At 44.1% G+C, this 14345-nt stretch overlaps 1 protein-coding gene across 1 annotated transcript in view; it reads left to right on the forward strand.

The window, feature by feature from the left end:
* Nucleotides 1-14345, forward strand: part of LOC108311144 (aryl hydrocarbon receptor-like) — a 47085-nt gene that overhangs the window by 22936 nt on the left and 9804 nt on the right. Inside the window, exons 5-6 of the mRNA XM_037741986.1 lie at nucleotides 3854-3943; nucleotides 11792-11891. Of these exons, the coding sequence (XP_037597914.1) occupies nucleotides 3854-3943; nucleotides 11792-11891 (190 nt within the window). The remainder of the gene's footprint in view (nucleotides 1-3853; nucleotides 3944-11791; nucleotides 11892-14345) is intronic.

Consider the following 14345-nt stretch of genomic DNA (forward strand, 5'->3'; position numbering starts at 1 on the left):
AAAACTAATCAAGGAAAAAGAGAACAAATTATTAATATTAGGAACATAGAACATGATTACATATCCTACAAATAGTAAAAAAAATAAAAGGATATTAGGAGCAAATCTATGCAAATAAATTTGACAATTTTGATGAAGTGAACATATTCCTCCAAAAACACAACTTATCAAAGCTGATACAATACTAACTAGAATATCTAAATCACTTTGAAAACCCCAGATCCAGGTGACTTCACTAGTAAATTTTCTAAAACACTAAATACATCAAACAAATCTTACATAAATGCCTGAAGAAATTTAAGAAAACTTAAATGCAAGGTGGGACATATATGTTCGTAGATTGAAGACTTCGTTTTGTAAATTATCTTCAAATTAATCTGTAAATCCAATGAAATTCTTATCAAAACTCCAGTAATTATTTTTTATGAAACTATATATGTTGATTCCAAAATTACAGACATGCAATGGGCTATGATCTTGAAGGAGGAACAAGTAGGAAGACTTATATTACTGGATATAATGATTTATTTTAAATCTACAGTTTTTAAAGCGCTTTGTTACTGATACAAAGATCAACAAATGAAGCAGAATGAAGGGCCTAGAAATACACTCATTCATGTATGATCACTGGCCTATGACAAATGTAATCCTGCACACTAGTGGAAAAAGGACAAATGTTTCATCAAATAGTGGTGAGTCAACAGGAGTCCACTTATGGCTACAGGGGATCTATGCTTGGTGGTCAGCCAGAAAATCTGGCCATGGAACGTGGCTGCTCCAAGATGCTTCTAACCCAGGCTGGCACTTACTAGGCCCGGTCTTTTCCTGAAGTCAGGCCTACCTGCCTGATGAGGGCAGTTTTCCAGCTCCTGCAGCTCCTCCAGCTCCTCCTGCCTGTCAGCGAGCCCATCCTAACGTCCTCACCACAGGCATTTCTTTGTCAGCAGAACTTATATGTCTCAGAGTCTAGCACTTTTCACTGAAATGTCATTTACTTAAATTTCATTTTATTATGTTTCATAATAATTTTCTATTAATTTGGCTTCACTTTTTAGGCTTTATTCACTGTGTCAGTTTGGGGTTACTATGCCTTATTTTTTCTGTGTTGTGAGGTGTCCCACTAAGAATTCTGATCATCATAACATTATCCAGCATAGACAAACTATTTAAATATTGCTTAGGATCCCTGAGAAAAGGAAAACCTGAGATGATCTCCACACCAACTCTGGTTGTCTGTTAGAGAGCATTTCCCAAACCACAGCACAAGGTCACAAAGGCCAGAGAGCCATGGTCTCTCTGAGCGATGGAAACAGAGATTAGAATACGGAGCTTTTAAAATAGCTGGAATCTGTGGGGTAGGGTCCCTTAGAGGAGGGATATGTGAAGAAAGGCAGCACTAAACATTTTATAGGGGTATCCTTGAAGCATTGGCTGAATTCCAAACACACAGGATCAGACTTAACAAGATGTAGCCAAAAACAGCACCTGAGTGTCTGTGAACTGAGTGGAAGTTGTAGAGGTTGCATACTGGTGGGAGCTTTGGGGTTCTTACCATCTTGAATGAAGAGACCTTGATGACCACCCCAGGTATCCAGATAAAACCCAGAAAGGTCAAGCCCTGGGAATGGTCCTAGCTATTCTAGATCTTCCTGAGAAAAGTTTAAACCAAATCTCCGCATGATCAGTGAGCTCCCACTAAATTAACTTCATGTCAGAATGGAAGTCATTCCCTTTTTAATGAAAAAAAAATCCATATTTTTAAAAAGTTGCATCGTAGTGTCCAGCATACAGTTAAAAACATACAAGGAAACAGAAGTGTGACCCATAATTAAGAGTAAACAATATTCAACCATTTCCACAATGGCTGAATCTACTATATTTCCACCTGCAGTGTATAAGCATTCCTTTTTTCTGCAACTTCACCAGCACTTGTAACATTTTGACTTTTTAAGTAATAGCCATTCTAACTGGTGTGAGACAGTATCTGTGGTTTTGATTTGTATTTCTCTAATGATTAGTGATGTTGAGCAGTTTTTTCATTTGTTTGTTGGCCACATATATTCTTCTTCTGAAAAGTGTCTGTTCTGTCCTTTACCTACTTTTTAACTGCATAGTTTGATATTTGCTTGTTAACTTGTTTACATTTCTTAGATTTTGGATATTAGGCCTTTCTTGGAGGCATAGTTTGCAAATATTTTCTCCTATTCTGTAGGAGTTTGTCTGTTTACTCTGTAGTTTTTTGTTTTTGTTTTTTCTGTGCAGAAGCTCTTTAGTTTAATTAGGTCCCATTTGTCAGTTTTCATTTTTGTTGCAATTGCTTTTGGTGTCTTTGTCATGAAATCTTTGCAAAGGCCTCCTGAGTAGCTGGGATTACAGCTATGTGCCACCATACATACAGATATGGATATGCGCCACCATGCCCAGCTCACTTTGTTGTTTAGTAGAGACGGGCTTTCTCCATGTTGGTCAGGCTGGTCTCGAATTCCTGATCTCAGGTGATCCGGCAGCCTCAGCTTCCCAAAGTGCTGGATTACAGGTGTGAGCCACCATGCACAGCACATTTACATTTTTTTTTTTAAGGCTAGTCAAATGAAGCATTGGGAGTGGAGAAGGAACCTTTACACCTTTTTGTGTGCTCAGTGCATGGAAATCACCCAGTACCCTAAACTGGTACACATCCCCCACACCTCACCCCACGCTAGGAGCACCCTATTCTTTCTAGGCTGAATCACCCTCTCAACCCTGCTCCCTACAGAGTCTGTCTCCCTTGAAAATCCTCTTCTCCTAAAAGCTATGGGATATGTTTTACCTGTTGTTGGTCTTAGGCTAAGACTTAGCAACGTGTATGTTCAAAATATTCACTGAGTGAAAATTTTCCTAATGAGCAAGTATTTGTAATTTTTTCTTGGAAATATTGAGGAAGAAGGTGATTAGTGGCTTTAAGATAGATTTCCTTGAAAGAGTGTAGAAAAATGTTTTCAACTGAAGGTTTAAAATTAAAACTCATCTCAACCACAACCAAAAGACTTTTTTGTCCTAAGGCTGCATGCCTTCTCAGGATTTCTTGAAGAAACGGTTAACAATTTATACTCCTAGTGCCACCCCTGGAGTTTCTAGTGTGTGGCTCCCAGAGGGGAGGATGAGTGAGCATGGTTTTAGTGGCCCTGCCCAGGTGAGCCCCGTGTGCAGCCTCAGCCAGTGGAGAACATGGGTCTGCTGTGTCTGTCTCCTCACAGACGAGGGGCTCCCGGCCTTTGGTGTGCCAGCAAACGGGCTAAACCCAAAGGGTGGGACTACGACAGAGATGCATGAGAAAAACAATAACAACACAATGAATCCTCTTCTTCTGTGTTTTAAAATCTCCAAATATCTTCTGATCTTTCTCCTAGGATAAGGGTGTGTGTGTGTGTGCAAACACAAATGTAATATATATATACTTTGTATCTAGGGAGAGAGAAGAGACAGTACAGATATATGTTTGTTTTCTTAATTGTTCACTTTACAGTGTTCTGAGTAGACTGAAGTTACAGGAAGTTGGAACTTGGCTCTACTTTGTGGCCTCAGACACACACACACACACACACACACACACACACACACAAACACACACACGCCTTTTCTTGGGAGCCAGTGTGGGCTCCATCTGAGCTGAGCTCAGTGAGAAAGCAGATGAGCTGGGTGCCCTGGGCCCTGCTTTTGAAAGGGACAGCCCAAGGTGTGGTGGCAGTCCATGCCAAGTAGTTTCACAGAAACACCCAGGGCCTGGGCCCAGGCCTTCAGGAGCTCCACATACCCAGAAGTGAGACCAATTAACAAACCAGTCTGAACGACCCTCTTCTCTGCCTCTCCCCAGGCCCTCAATGGCTTCCTCATGGCAGTCACAGAGGATGGCTACATCTTTTACGTCTCTCCCACAGTCCAGGACTATCTGGGATTTCATCAGGTGGGCAGTTTTGTTTCATTTCAGGGAAGTGAGTGAGTCAGGGGTGGGACAGGGCCACATGCAGCCTGGTCTCTGAGGGGCTACGATGGAAGTCCCAGTCCCTCCCACACGCACTCTGTGTCTTTAAAATGAACCTCACCTGTTGGAGGATGTGTTAGGCCAGGTCATTTAAGAAGCAGATGCCACGCAGGATGAGATGAGCGAGCTTCCTCAGGGAGCATCCTCCGAGGAACATGGAGAGGCAGCTATGGGCAAGGGAGCTGCCATGCTTCCACGCAGCTCTGACCCTTGGGCAGGAGACAGAGGACAAACGTGTGTGGCTTGACGTTCTAAGAGAATTCACCAAGGCTGATGGGAAGTTCTTAATCCAGATCACCCATCAGAGGCATTCAGAGTCCCCTCGGAACAGGCCTGCCTTGGTGTCCCTGCTACACTCAATCACTGGTTGGGGACACTGCAGGAACCATGGCCTGAACATGGTGGTGGAGCCACGAGGTGCAACAGGCACGAGCCCCTCGGTCAGAGCCCAGGGGTGCATTTCCACAGCTGCCACACTCCCCCAGCTGCTGCACAGAGCGAGTTCCCCATGTGGTATAGGGAGCAGCTCCTCCCTCCTTGGTTCCTGTGAGTCTCTCTTCCTTAGGGAAGCTCAAAAGGGAGAGGTGAGTAGGGCAAACTGCAGTCCCCAATCGGTGCAGCTGATCTCAGGGCAGCAGCCTTTCCCTCCCCAGCCCTTGTTCTGAACCCACCTGCCCTCAGCCTTACCTCAGCATATGCTGATGGCTCCCCTGGGTGTGACCCAAATATTCATTCCTGTGGGCTGAGCCCAGAGATCCAAAGTGTCATTGTGCCTTCACATAGGGTGGGGACTGATCAAGTGCCAGCTATGGTCCAGCTATGGTCTGGACCCACCCAATGGGAACTGACCTGTTCCCTGCGCTGATCGTTAAGGTTGATGTAGCTGATTGGTAGTTGGACTGACTTCCAGACTGGGTCCTTGGCCTGCAGAGTGAGAAGCATCATGGTGGATAAAGCCCAGGGGAATCTCTGAAGCCAAGATAGTCACATCCCAGGGAGGTGGCAGAAAGTAGTGACATCATGAAAGCCTAAACAACACAGAGTTGCTGGTCCCATCGTGTCTCCATTGGATTTCCCTATGTGGGCCCTAAAGAAATTGACGGTTCCCAGGAATTACTTTAGACTGCTCAGATGTGACCAAGCCGTGGGCCTGAGTTCAGTAGTGGGCAGAACGTAGTATAACTGCTTCAGCAGATTAATGGGCCCTCAGGTGCGTGGTATGTGGCCAGTGATTTGGCAAATGTATTCTTTCACATTACAATTTCAAAAAAGAGAATCAGAAAAAACCATGTTCACGTGCGACAGAAAATATTCATTTAAACATTTTCTTCAAGGCCATGTTAACCCTTCCCCTGTGTCCTAACACAATCTGAAGAGACCTGGACATCACACGGGACATGACACTGGTCACTTACAGTGACAACAACATGCAGATTGGGCAGGAGGAGCAAGGAGGTTCGGGAGGCCAGGCCTCGTGACACAGGTGCCCCGGCAGGAGGGAGATGAGTGAGCCCTTAAAATGCAGACAGCTGCACTTGGGGGAAGTTCTTCAGGGTCCGGTGGTCAGGTTCCCTCCAGAGTGAAAGAAGCCTGCCAGCTTTGAAGGGGCAGAGGTAAGAGCAGAGCACCTGGCCATCAACCTCATGTGGAGGGAGACGTGCATCACAGTGCAGATGCATCTAGATTCTTCAGCAGTGGCCAGTGGTTGGTGTGTCATGTGGGGGCCTGGGAGGAAAAAGCAGGAAGAGTAGAGACAAGGATGTCTGAAATAAAGCATGTCACTTCAGTGGATGTGGGTGCCAAGGGTGAAGATTTTTGTTTCATTCATCAGTGTCCAGCAAAAGAACCCCCTGTAGAAAAGGTACTCAGCAAAGCAGGCAGGATGATGGGGCCGTGGGGCACAAGCCCACCTCCATCACTGGCTGCCCCAGATGGGCCACAGGCAGAGTCACTACAGTGGCAGCTGTGTCCTGTGGGGATTCCCTAAGTGCACCTTCAGACATCACTCAGGTGACTGTGCAGTGGGGGGAAGGAGAACACCCAGATATTGTCATCTGTTGGATAGAAGGTGTGGTCACCTGAGTGAAGGTCTTGCCGTGGTATTCCAGTGCTCTTACTCCTAGGGACCCAGCCACCTCTTCAATGAATTACAGGCCTGGAAATTGTAAAACTGAGCAAGGGATTGCCACTTTTAGTTGAGGCAAAAGCCCTCAGCCTTCTAATGCCCATGCTGGCCCTCTTTCTGTTAAGCAGCATCATTGCTGGCTGTCATCTGTTTGCCCCTAGGGACACCACGCTCTGTTAATCACCTCCACTGCTCCCTGTGGGCCGGGCCTCTTGGCTGTGTATGCCTCAGCCTTGCCAGTTATCACCGTAATTGCAGCCTGCTGGCTTCTGCTGAATTAGTGCCACCACCTGGCCTCTGTTACTTTAGGGCTCCATTGTCGCTATGGATATTAATGAGCCCAACTCTGTGGCTTCTTCTCCTACCAATAGTGCTGACCTGCATAGAAGAGCTGCCTGTCACCAGACTTCACAGTGACGCTGGTGTCCTTCCCCTAGTGCACCCCTGATGGCCTTGGAGAGTGGTGTGGCTCCTGGGCCCTCCCATAATTTCTTGTGGGTCTTCTGGAATCACAAAATGCACTTATTCCAGCACACACCTTTCCCACGCCCCTTCATTGCTTCCTCTGCCACCAGGACAGCCCAGGTACTACCACGCTGCTGACCATTGGGTTTTCCAAGAATTCTAGCAGCCACCCCAGCAGTGAGTTTGCCCCATTTTCTGGGGTCTTTACTAGGGTGTGAAATCCTGAGCCCTGAGAAATTCAGATGTGACCCTTGTGAAAGAAGGAGGGATGGAAGAGGAAGGTTAAATGGGAAAGTCTTAGGCTGCAGTACAGCTCTAAGGAAATTTGACAAGGCCAGAGGGGAGCCCTCAAGCCAAAGTTCCCGTCAGAGAAGTCCTGTGTCTCCCAGGACCATACTTGCCTTAAAGCCACAGCCATAATGCATTTCACAGTGCAGCAGCTGAAACACTGCTGCACCCTGAAATGTGCAACACTCTGTACACTCTGAAAGGCGTGACTTAGTTATACTCCCAGCAGCTGGAGATCTGCATTTTAACAACCTCCACTGAGGAAAGATATTCCATACCTGACAGTACTGTTGTGTGGACTGAATAACAGCAGTGCATATGCAAGCACCTTATACACCAAGAATGGAAAGGATTTATAAAATGCTGTAGCAATAGGAGACATCAAGGTGGCTGACTAGAGGCACTCAGCACTCACCTCCTCCACAAAGGATCAAAACAGCAGGTAGATAACCACATACTGAATAGAATACCTAAGATAGAATAATTGAATTCAGCAAGAAAGTGACAATGACCCTCTGAGGCACAGAAACTCAAAACAGCAGCATGGAGAGGAAAGCAAAGCAGCCAGCTCGCATGGGCTCAGACCAAGGAGGGATTCTCCCTTGCCAGGAAAAGGTAAGCAGGAGATCCCTAGCAGTCTTCATTCCCACCACAGATATTGGCAATCCTAGCTACAGGAGAGCCCCTCAACCCTCATGGGCCCTTAGCCTCATATAGGGAGTTGCCTAGAGTCCACACAACAGCATCATTCCAGAGAGGAAATTCATGCTAGGTCTCACCTACCCCTAAAACCCAAGCTGCTGTAACCCAGCACCATTTTGAGAGTAGAGACACTACCAGGCCACATCCTGCCCTGGGGCCCAGTAGCCTCTGTGTCTCCACATCACTGGGGCCCCACTAACACACCCCTGTACCCACCCAGAGAGCTGCAGTGTTGCAATACTAGCTGGATGCAGAGGTGGGCACATCCCTGGCACCTGAACCCATCAGCACCCTACATACTGGGGAACAGGCAGTCCAGCACATCAGGAACTCTCAGTTCATACAGAGCCAAAGAAGGCAGCCCCCAAAGCCTTGGAGCCATGTGCTTAGGGCTGCTGCCACCAGCAGCTATCCCACAATGTCCAGCAGTGGGCCTTCTGCACACCCATGCATACTACCTCGGGGCTGGGACTAGACCACCTAGGGCCTGCTGTCACAACCACTGGTGCCAGCACAGGCCACCATGGGACCCAAGAACTGACTCATCCGGGCCCACCACTTCCACCACCAGCTCCCCATGCACACTATCTGGGGCTCAAGGGCCACCCCTCCTGGGGCTCACTGCTGCCATGGCCAGTGCCTGTGCAACAGCCACGGGGCCCAAGGACTAGCCTGCTTGGGTCCAGCTGCCACCATAGCTAGTGTCCACATGGGTTACTGGGGGCCTGAGGACCAACCTGCTCACGGCCCACCACCAACCCTACAATTGGCACCCACATGCACCACCTGAGGGTCCCACCATCACCATCACCAGCAGTCCTGTCCACTTCAGCAGTGGAGCTGCCGTGTGCCTGCACTCATCACCCAGGAGCCCAAGGAGTAGCCTGCCCAAAGTTGACCACTACCACCACCAGTGCCCACCAGGACCCAGAGGTCTAGTCCACCAGCATCCCCACCACCAGTAAAGCCTTGCCACAGCCTTGAGAAATAACCACATTGTAAGCCACTGAGGAAATCATAGACACCATTGACACTGATTGCAGCCAAAGAAATATAGAGGCTATGCTACCATGCCCAACCAGAACCAAAGCCAATGCATCCTACCCAAAGGATAATATAGATACATCTACAGAAAAAACTCTTCCCCCAAGCTACTCCATAAAATTGGAAGAAGTAACTGTTATACCAGATGTGCAGATATCAATGTAGGGACACAAGATGCATTAAAAAGCAAGAAAACAGAACCCCTCTAAAGACATACAAAAATTCTCCAGTAACAGAGCCTGAAGAAAAGTAAATCTAGAAATGTCTAAAATGGATTTCAAAATAGTGATCTTAAAGAAACTCAGTGAGATTCAAAAGAACACAGACAATACCAAGAAGTCAGGAACAAATTTTGTGACCTGAATGAAAAATTCAACAAAAAGATATCATTTACAAAGAACCAGACAGAAATCCTGAAACTGAAGAATTCAATGAATGGAATAAAAAATACAATTGAAGGCCAGGCACAGTGGCTCACACCTGTAATCCCAGCACTTTGGTAGGCCAGGGTGGGTGGATCACTTGAGGTTAGGAATTTGAGACCAGCCTGGCCAACATGGTGAAACCCTATCTCTACTAAAAAACACAAAAATTAGCTAGGTGTGGAGGCAGGCATGTGTAATCCCACCTACTCAGGAGGCTGAGGCAGGAGAATCACTTTAACCCAGGAGGCTGAGATTGCAATGAGCCAAGATTGTGCCACTGCATGCCAGCCTGGGGGACAGAGTGAGTGAGACTTCATCTAAAATTATATATATGTATATGTGTGTGAGTGTGTATATACATATAAATAATTGAAAGCTTCAACAATAGACTAGATCAAAAAGAAGGAATTTCTGAATTTGATGACAGGTCTTTTGAAATAACCCAGGCAAAAGAAAGAAAGAAGGAAAAATAAAAAATAATGAAGAAGGCCTACATGACATATGGGACACCATCAAGCAAACACATATTCACATTTTGGAAGTTGCAGAAGGGGAAGAAATGGGAAACCTATTAAAATAATGGCTGAAAACTTTCCAGGTTTTGGGGAGAAATAGACATCCAGATACAGGAAGTTCAAAGTTCCTTAAATATTCAACCCAAAGAAGTGCCCTCTGAGGAACATTTGTCAAACTGTCCAAAGTAAAAGACAAATAGAGAATTCTAAAATCAGCAGAGAAAAACATCAGGTCACATGAAATGGAATTCCCATCAGACTAACAGCAGATGTCTCAGTAGAAATCTTACAGGCCAGGAGAGAATGAGATGATATATCCAAAGTGCTGAAAGAAAAAAACCTACCAGACAGGAATACTGTACCCCACAAAGCTATCCTTCAGAAATAAAGGGGGAAAAAGTATTTCCCAGATAAACAAAATTTGAGGAAATTCATCAACCATAGCCCAGTTCTACAAGAAATGTTTAAGAGATTCCTACATCTGGAAGCAAAAAGATATCTACCATTGTGAAAGCATGCAAAAGTATAAAATTCACTGGTAAAGCAGATACACAAATGAAAAAAATAATCAAATATATCACTACAGAAAAACACAAAATCAAAAAGATAAACAGTAAGAGAGGAAGAAAGGAACAAAATGTTACAAAACAATCAGAAAACATTTAATAAATGACAGGAGTAACAATAACAATCTCAAATGTAAATAGCTTAAATTCCCCTATTAAAAGATATAGACTGGCTGAATGGATTTTTTTTTAAAAAAAGACAGACTATCTTCTGGTTACAAGAAACGCACTTCTTCTGTAAAGGCACACACAGACTGAAAGTGAAAAGATGGAAAAAGATATGATACACAAATGGAAACCAAAAGCATGCAGGAGTATCTGTATTTAGACAGGATAAAATAGACTTTAAATCAAAAACACAAAAATAGATAAGAAAGTCATTTTTTAATGATAAAGTGAGCAATTCAACAAGAGGAAATAACAATTACACCAAACACCAGAGCACACAAATATACAAAGCAAATGTTAGAGATAAAAAGAGACAGACCCCAGTACAATAGTCATTGAGGATTTGAACATCCCACTTTCAGCACGGGGCAGATCGTCGAGAAACAAAGTCAACAAAGAAATGTCAGACTTAAACTACACTATACATCAAATGGACCTAAGAGACATTTACAGAACATTTCATCCAAGAGCTATAGTATACAGATTCTTCTCATTAGCACATGGAACATTCTCCAGGATAGACCACATTTTAGGCCACAAAATACGGTTCAACAAACTTTTAAAAATCAAAATTATATCAAGTATTTTCTCAGACCACAATGGAATGAAACTAGAAATCAATAAGAAGATAAACATTAGAAAATGTAAAACTCAACAAAGATGCCAAGAACACATTGGTGAAAGGATACCCTCTTCAATAAACGATGCTGGGAAAACTGGATATCCATATGCAGAAAAATGAAACTAGACCATTATCTCTTACTATATACAAAAATCAACTCAAATGGATTAAAGACTTAAATGTATGACCTAAAACTATAAAACTACTAGAAAAAAACACAGGGGAAGTGCTTTAGGACACTGATCTAAGCAAAGTTTTTATGGCTAAGACCCAAAAGTACAGGCAACAAAAACAAAAATAGACAAGTAGCACCGTGTTACACAGAGCCAAACCATATCAGCTACCCAGAAAAGCTGATGACTGACTTCCATCGAAACTCCACATTTTTCTTCCATAGAACTTCAAGCCAAATTTCAAGGGCTATTTCAGTCCCTTCCAATGGGTGTCCCCATCTCAGGCATGTCCTGGCTACTTCTTTGTTACTTATCTCCTGGGCAGGCATGAAGTTCCTGGGGGGCAGGTCCTTCCACTGCCCCCAAGAACTGCCATCCTTTTCACCACAAAGTACAGGCATGACTTCCAAAAACCATAGGGTGCCTGCCTCATATATTGTGTTCTGGGTCTGGGAGAGCAGCAGCCTGAGAAGATGGGCTGTACAAGATCAGAAGAGGGAAGCAAGAGCAGAGTGCATCAGCTGGCCCTGAGGACTGGGGGGACAAGGATGCAGTTTTGGGGGAGGGTTTCAGAGGAGCTGGATAGACTCAGGGATATTTGAAGTAAATGGGTCACATGCTGGCCTTGGGAAGACAGAAAACTTTGGGAGTGTGACTCTGCCCCTTCATCTTTGTAGTCAGATGTCATCTATCAGAGTGTGTTCGAACTGATCCACAAGGAGGACAGGGTCATGTTCCAGAGCCAGTTACGCTGGCCTCCAGACACAGCGCCAGTCAGCAGAGAGGCAGATCCGGACACCAGCCGTAAGTCACAGCTCAGAGGACAAAGTGGTGGGACATAAAATCAACCCTGTACCTGTGTTTCAACCTGTGAAGTCCGTGAGAAGGAAATTAGACTAGGGAGCTGGACTTTCTCAGTTTCAGAAAGCATAACAGAGCACTGGTTCAGTTCTATGTACTTGATGACGAGGTGTACCAGGAACGAAGTAGCATGTGCTGACACAGGACTCTGCAGCTTTTAGAACCCTCTCACATCTCTGAACTCATCTGATCCTCTAATAACTGGAAAACATACCTGTGGCATGAATTTCTGTTGTTTTTACTACCAATAAGATGCAGGAAGGGATTTTTGACTGTCTTGTTTACTGGTTTATCCTCAGTGCCTAGAAAAGTACCTGACACACAGTGAGCACTCAGTAAATATTAGTTGCTTGAATAAATCAATGTGCAGATGAGGAGACTGACGCTGTCCATATAGGTCCATCTGGCAGAACTCACACTGGAGGAAATGTCCTGCATCCCTAAACCATGTTCAGGTGGCCAAGAGGCTCACAACTGTGCATCTGATGAGCACATAGATGGGTGGGCCATTATGGCCTAGATGCATGTTACTCTGTTGGCTGGTGGGAAACCATAGACACTCACCAATAAGCAATATTGTCATTTACAGATAAATGCCATTTTGTACGCCCAGACACAGGTCCCTTCTCCAGGGATTTAGAGTGCATTTTATACACCCACACAGGATGGAAGGAAAGGCTCTTCACTGTTTTGTTGTGAATGATGATCAGAAAAGAATACTCAAACCTGGGGGTTTGACCAAGAAAAATAATGAAGCCATAGGCCCATATTTGCACACTAATAATATCCTTTTCATGGTAGGGAGTCTAAAATATTAAACAAAAATAAACTTAAAGGCTCACTATAAAGTATAGTTGTGTGACTTTGGAGACTTGCCTTTAATTCAGATCCACTTTGGCTACTGTGAAAACTTTAATCCATCTTTCTCCAAAGCTGCTTCCTCTCTAGACGTTCCACACAAGGCTGTCTCAACCAGCCTAAGGTCAGCTGGGTGCTTACTTATCACAAAATAGATCTTTACTTTCTTCCTCGCCACCCCTCATCAGATTTTCAGCTCCTGAAGTCAGTCAGGATCCTTATCCTCAGCATTGAGCTTTGCACCTCTGTGTGATGATTCTTTCTTTGCCCCACCGTGTCCACATTGACTGGCCAGGGGTCAGAGGGGCAGGAACAGACATCTGAAGTTCAGCCTGGGCTGTGGGAGTAGAGAGGGCACCCACTCCAACTCCTCTGTGTCAGAGCTCTAGAAACAGAGCATCGGAGTAGAGTGGGATCTTTGCCATCCAAGTAGTCTAAGACCAAGATACAACACCAACAGTCCAGTAGCCTCACCTCTCACTAAGTCCTACATTGTTGCTGTGTCTAACTCAGTGGTTTCTTATATTTATTCATTTCTTTCTCAAAGAAACTAGTAACTTTGTGTACCAACTATATTTCCATACATAAATCTTAAATATCTGATAAAACTTTAAACATTGTTAGTAATAACTCAACAGGGTTTTTGTTGAATAAATTGAATAGCTATGCCCTACAGTTCTGGCATTTTTTCAAAAAGTAGTGAGGTCAACAATACTCTGAATTATCTCACTTCATTCCTAGTGCTTTGAAGTCAAGTATGAAATACTGTCACTTTTATTTATGCCTCATTTTATATGTAAGATACGCATATAACATACTTTGAGGCAGCAAGCTCTGAGGTAAATTTACAATGTACCATTATAATTCTTGATTTCACTTCCCTGGAATCGTCCATTCTTTTTTCCACCCCTAAATATTGATTGGAATTTTCATCCCCATTTAAGAAGAGTTTCCTGGATTTTAAATCATAGTCAAAGTATATTTGTGAACATCACAATGTGCATGTGCAGGACTTTGTGCACATCCTGACACCACCAAGTTTGAACTGCATCTTTAAAAGTGAATACTCTGAAATTTTACGTATAATTCCACATTTTAAATTCCTTTTATACCCTTATACTGCCACAGTAGCAGAAACTATGCAGTAGTCTAACTCCACGTTTATGTGTGCATGACAAGTCCTCGAAATACAAGTAAAACCTTAACCACAGTGCTATAAATATGCCAGAAAACATCTAAGGACCACTCCTTCTAACCCAAATTCAAGTTGACGTACACTTTATGCACATGTGTATATTATATGTTCCAACATTTACTGAGCGTCTACCATATACCAGGCGCTGTGCTAGGACCCTTATTAAATCAGATTAATCAGAAACAGTAATAAAACTTATCAGACACTGAGTAAGTCCTTCCCTTCATTCCTCCCATGAAAACATTTAGGATTGCTAATCTACTATAAGCTTGCTTTCATCTTATTCTTCCACAAAACTTGACTCTAGATAAATTAAA

Source organism: Cebus imitator, unplaced genomic scaffold (assembly GCF_001604975.1).
Source record: "Cebus imitator isolate Cc_AM_T3 unplaced genomic scaffold, Cebus_imitator-1.0 Scaffold112, whole genome shotgun sequence".
In the NCBI taxonomy this organism is placed as follows: Eukaryota; Metazoa; Chordata; class Mammalia; order Primates; family Cebidae; genus Cebus; species Cebus imitator.